We start from the raw sequence: 5,422 nt of genomic DNA on the forward strand, positions 1-5,422 counted from the left end.
TATTTGTCAAAAGAACACAATATAATCACACCAGTCTCAATTATTTTGGTAATCCATTTCAAAATACCTGTCAGCAAGCATGTCTGTAACAATACAAACAACAAAAAAGATTCAGGGATTTTTTTTTTGACAAATAAATTCCTTACTAGGCATGTTAATAGAGAACTCTGAGTAATAATTCATTTAAACTACAATACAGAAATGTATTTCCCACTCCCACACCCTCTGGAAGCAGTGCAAAGCCTTGGGGGAGTCGGGGGCATAGGCGCCGACTCTGTGGTGCTCCGGGACTGGAGCACCCACGGGGAAAAAATGGTGGGTGCTTAGCACCCACCGGCAGCTTTCTGCCCTGCCCCAGCTCACCTCCGCCTCCTCCCCTGAGCGCGCCGCCGTGTCCTGCTTCTCCCCCCTCCCTCCCAGAGCTTGCGCTGTGAAACAGCTGTTTCGCGTGGCAGGCCTGGGAGAGAGGGGGGAGGAGGGGGAACGCGGAAGGCTTGGGGGAGGAGGCGGAGCCAGGGCGGGGATTTGGGGAGGGAGGGGCAGAGTCGGGGTGGGGCCAGGGCCGGGGGTGGGCACCCACCGGCGCCAACAAAAGTTGGCACCTGTGGTTGGGGGTAATGCAGGAGGTGAGGGAGAGGGAAGTGATTTCTGGATTGTCGGTTGGAGAAGTATGGAACAGGTTTTTTTGGGGGGTGGAGGGGGGCAGGGAAGGGATTGGTAGGGAGCTTCCACCATGCAGATCCTGGCTGACCCCCCCTAGTCTCTCTCATTCAGTCAGGCATATCTGCCCCTGTCCCCATGTGTCCCTGCACCTCCCATTCCCATGTGTTCCTGCAACCCCCTGAGCCACACCTCCTCCCCCATCCCCATGTGTCCCACCACCACCTCCACCCTGTCCCTATGTCGCCCTGCACCCACACTCCCATTCAGCTGCCGCCCTATTCTGTCTCTGCCACTAGCCCTTATGAACCCCAGTCTGTGACCCCCTCAGCAGCCCATGTGCCCCATGCTATCTGTCTTCCCATATCCCATGCCTCCTGACCTGGCCCCCCAGGCAGGGCGCTGTGAGGAAGGCAGTCTCTTCTCTTCCCTATGTGCAGCTGTAGCTGGCCTGGGAGCGGCTGCTTTCTGTTTGCCACAGTAGACCCTGGTGGGCAGCATAACTGCAGCACCTTTCCAGCCAAATATATTTTCTGCGGGGGTGGGGGGGGGAATGTCTGCACACCACATGAATTCTGCACATGCACAGTGGTACAGAATTCCCCTATTAGTAGTAGTACTTGCAACCAGAACTCCATCTTAATGTCATTTCTGTCTGGGGATGAACAAACAGACATTTATATCAGAGAGGAGAATATTATTGTCACAGTATAGGCAGAGGCTGTCCCCCCCTCACAAGGATTTTTTTGGATTTTTTTTATGCCTGTTTTGGGCCAAAACTACTAGAATCCTCAAATTTGTAAGGTCAGGGTGAGAATAAATAAATAAATATTTTAGAAGTCCCCTGTGCACTATGGACACAAGCCCCATTTTGTACATGTTGGGCTTTGAGGGCCAGTGTAGCAGGATCCCAACATCTATCAAGGACGCAATCACTGTGGGCTTCTTCAGAGTGAGTCAGGGCGCTCAAAGTTGTTGTCCCAGGCATGCCAAGTGCAGCCAGCCCCCGTGGTCTACCAGCTTAGTCACAAACCTGCTGCTTGCTGGTGAAAACGAGCTGCACTTGGCACCTTCCCAAACAGACCAAGAAGGGGCCCACGTTCTGGAGTGCAAGACACCAGTGGATTGCCCACCAGCAACACATATAAACCCATTGAAGATAGATATGGTACTAAGTCTGGGAAATGGATCAAGCAGGGAGCTGTCTGCCATAAACCAGCCCATGAGAGGGTGTTTTGTCTCATTCCCAAAATGGGGCACTACTGGTGCCTTCCCTGATGGCCCACATCTGATCTGCATAGTTTGTAACTTGGAGTATGTATTAATGATTTAATGTACATCATGTGGTCGCAGTTTATTTGTATGTGATCTGGGCTGTAGGAATAAGTGAAGATTACTTTTATTTCCCATGCTCTGGGGTTTTTGTCTGAAAACAACCTTAACCTCCAGCTAATGAAATTTGCTTTCTAGATTAATGTATTCATTCCCAGACAAAAACTGCATTGACTGTAGCAATTGTTTGGGGCAGGGACTGTCTATTTGTTCAGTGTTTGTACAGCACCTAGCACAATGGGGTCCATGTCTAGGGCTTTGTAGATGCTACTGGAGAGCAAACAATAAATAATAAAATGGAGTTAAGGCTGTGAGTGCATATTAGTAATTTTGGATAAAAATCAGTGACAGAGATGTTGTCATGATCCAAACACCAAGGACCATAACCCAAACAATTCATAGTTAAAGTTAGACTTAAAAAAAGACAGAATAGGTTTGTGGGATTTCACTGATGACCCTCTGTTGTTTAGCTCATGCTATAACAAAACTTCCCTGCATAGCTAACTTCTTGGGATGGCAATACGGTTTAATGCTAGAGTTTCAGATTATGTTAGTGGATGGGATGAGTTATCCTCGTATTTTTCTTTTGGCAGAACTTTTGAAAACTAGTTTGTTATGCTACTTGTATGTACTAGTATCTACTAGACTTCATGCTTCATAGAGCAGGGAGGTTTTTGTACTGGTCTGTATCACTGTGAGAGGGAAGCTGTTATACTGCTGACAATAATAATCTCCAGCATCATCAGCTTCAACCCTGCTGATTGTGAATGTGTAGTCAGTGCCCGACCCACTGCCACTGAACCGGTCTGGGATCCCAGAGGGACGGGTGGAAGCATCGTAGATAAGGAGCTTAGGAGTTTGTCCTGATTTCTGTTGGTACCAGGCTATAGCACCACCAATGCTTGAACTGGCTTTGCAGTTGATGGTGACTCTGTCTCCTGGAGACACTGCCAGGGATTCTGGGGTCTGAGTCATCACAATCTGCCCACTGGAACCTGGAGAGAAAGAATAAAAACTGGCAGGGTTGGGGTTGGGTAAATTGGACAATGAAATTAACATTATTCAAAACTCTACATTGAAACACCTGTAAACTGAACAGTAAAAATAAACTAAAAATATACCTGGAATCAGCATATAACTTTACAAACCATGGGCATTTTTCTTATGATTTGCCACATTCCTTGTCAACACTTTTGACACTTGTCTGTTTCTTACCCTGAATCCAGAAAAGCAGCAGCCAGAGAAGGGGAGTCTTTGAGATCATCTTGCTTCTGTGTGGTTGCAAATACTCAGTAGTAAGGCATGTAGTGGAAATGGAACCATTTATGTGCTCAGCAGCTCAGTGAGGAAACATCAGCTGTGTGTGAATATGCAAAAAGAGCCCAGTTACGTAAATGACCAGATGTTAATGCCAGGGAGGAGCTTTGTAATATCGGACTAGATGGTTTCTTGTGGTTATTGGATGTAATAACTACAACATATTTGCATGGTTCAGATGGTAAAGCAGCCAGAGTTAGCTTGACAAGCACAGGGGGTAACAACGGCTGTTTGACTAATGATGAGTAACCGAGCGAGCAGCAGGTTGAAACACAAGTTAGAAAAGCTAAAATCATTCAGTCATTTACTGTGTGGGGTTTAAATGCAATCAGCCTAGTCTCTTTTAATTAATCCATTTTCATGATCTTGATAGGGCCAGATTTTCAAGGAAGCAGCGGCACTGGCAGCTGCATGGCTCTTTGCAGAGGCACCAGTGGCTGCATGCATTCTGCATGCCTAGAATGAAGGCTGTTCTCAGACTTGAAGGGTGCACGCAGGCAGGATGAAAATGAGGTCTGGGAAAAGGAGACCCTAGGTCAGAGCATACTCAGATTTGAGGTGTATACGCAGCACAGAAATACTGAAAAGTGGTGTCAGTGTGCCAGGCTCCAGCACTGCCCATTGTGTCTGTGCCCCTTCATCCTCTACTTCCATGACATGGTGGGCACCCGACTCTGAGAGGTACAGGGGGTTGTGTGAGTGGAGCAGCAGGGCCTCCAAACATCCTAAGCTGCACTACCCACTCCCCAGCTATTGGCTCCTCTGCGTGGTGTGGCCTACCCGGCAGTCACTGGGAAGCTGACTAAACTCATTTTCCATTGTCTCCTGCTGACTTTTACTAGCCAGACCATGTCTGAATGTGTCCATATCCCATGCCATTCTGGAAAAGGCATCAGCACCCTTCTGCGTGGCCACTCCCACTTCCCTGCCCATTGGGCCACACCCCTCCTCTGGTGTATCTGCCCAGTCCCTATGAAAATCCTGCGTGTGCCTACTACCTGCGTGTGCGACTGGGTTTATAAGCCGATCCCCCAAGATGGATAGGTAAAAATAGCAAAAACGGTATGACCCTTTCATAAGCCAACCCTATGTTTCAGGGGTTGGCAAACTTTGGCTCCCGGCCCGTTAGGGTAAGCTGCTAGCAGGCCTGGACATTTTGTTTACCTGGAGCGTTCACAGGCACAGAGCCCCTCAGCTCCCAGTGGCTGCGGTTTGCCGTTCCCAGCCAATGGGAGCTGCAGGAAGCAGCCTGGCTGGCTGCCCCTTCCCGCAGCTCCCATTGGCTGGGAATGGCAATCCATGGCCTGGAGCTGAGGGGCTCCATGCCTGTGAATGCTCCAGGTAAACAAAATGACAATGTATAAGATATTCAATTCAATAATTCCATAGAGCTTAAAATCATCAAATTTTGGTGTAGACCCGTTGATAAGCCAACCCCCACTCTTTGATGCTTCACTTTTTTACCAAAAAAAATTGGCTTATGAACAAGTATATATAGTAATTAGTTTTGACAAGACAGTTTCCTCAACCAAATAGAAAGGGACATGGATAACAAAAAAGAGAGGAGAAGGTTAAAGGAAACAAAGAATGAGATGTTCCTTTGTTAGGTGGTAGGTGAGCCATTATTGTTGTCAGCTTTAGGGCTAAATTGTAGTTCTTTACTCAGGCAGGCAGAATCCCTGGTCCATCTGCGGTCAGGTGAGAAAACTGGACTGGAGGAGTGGTCGAGATGATGGACAAAATTTCCGTCTCTCCCCCAAAGTGGAGAGGAGACAGCATCAGAGGAACAGGCAAAAAGAAATCCACGATCATCTGAGGTAGGTTGTTAAACCGAAAAAACACTATGGCCTGAGGTTCAATAGGCTTTGCACTCATTAGACCTATAATGTGGAGTGGAAAATAAAACAAAAGTAAAGGATAGATGCAGAACAGAAAAAAACAGCTGCTCAAGAACATCTCTGTCAGTCTGTGTCAGGGGCTACCAATGGGCCAACGAGATCTCTTGGTCAACATCAACAAAGGCTTGAATAGGTAAAACCACATCGAGCTGTGGTTAGTTTACTGAGCATGTTCTCTAGTTGGGAGCTATTATTTTAACATATATTCTTTTGGG

At 47.5% G+C, this 5,422-nt stretch overlaps 1 gene segment (V, D, J or C); it reads right to left on the reverse strand.

Moving 5' to 3' along the window:
* Positions 1 to 2,640: 2,640 nt before the first annotated feature.
* Positions 2,641 to 3,256, reverse strand: LOC115271162. The segment is given in 2 exon segments: positions 2,641 to 2,987; positions 3,208 to 3,256. Coding segments are annotated over 2 exon segments (396 nt in total).
* Positions 3,257 to 5,422: the final 2,166 nt, after the last annotated feature.

This window comes from Terrapene carolina, unplaced genomic scaffold (assembly GCF_002925995.2).
Source record: "Terrapene carolina triunguis isolate 2854851 unplaced genomic scaffold, T_m_triunguis-2.0 Scaffold66, whole genome shotgun sequence".
NCBI lineage: Eukaryota > Metazoa > Chordata > Testudines > Emydidae > Terrapene > Terrapene triunguis.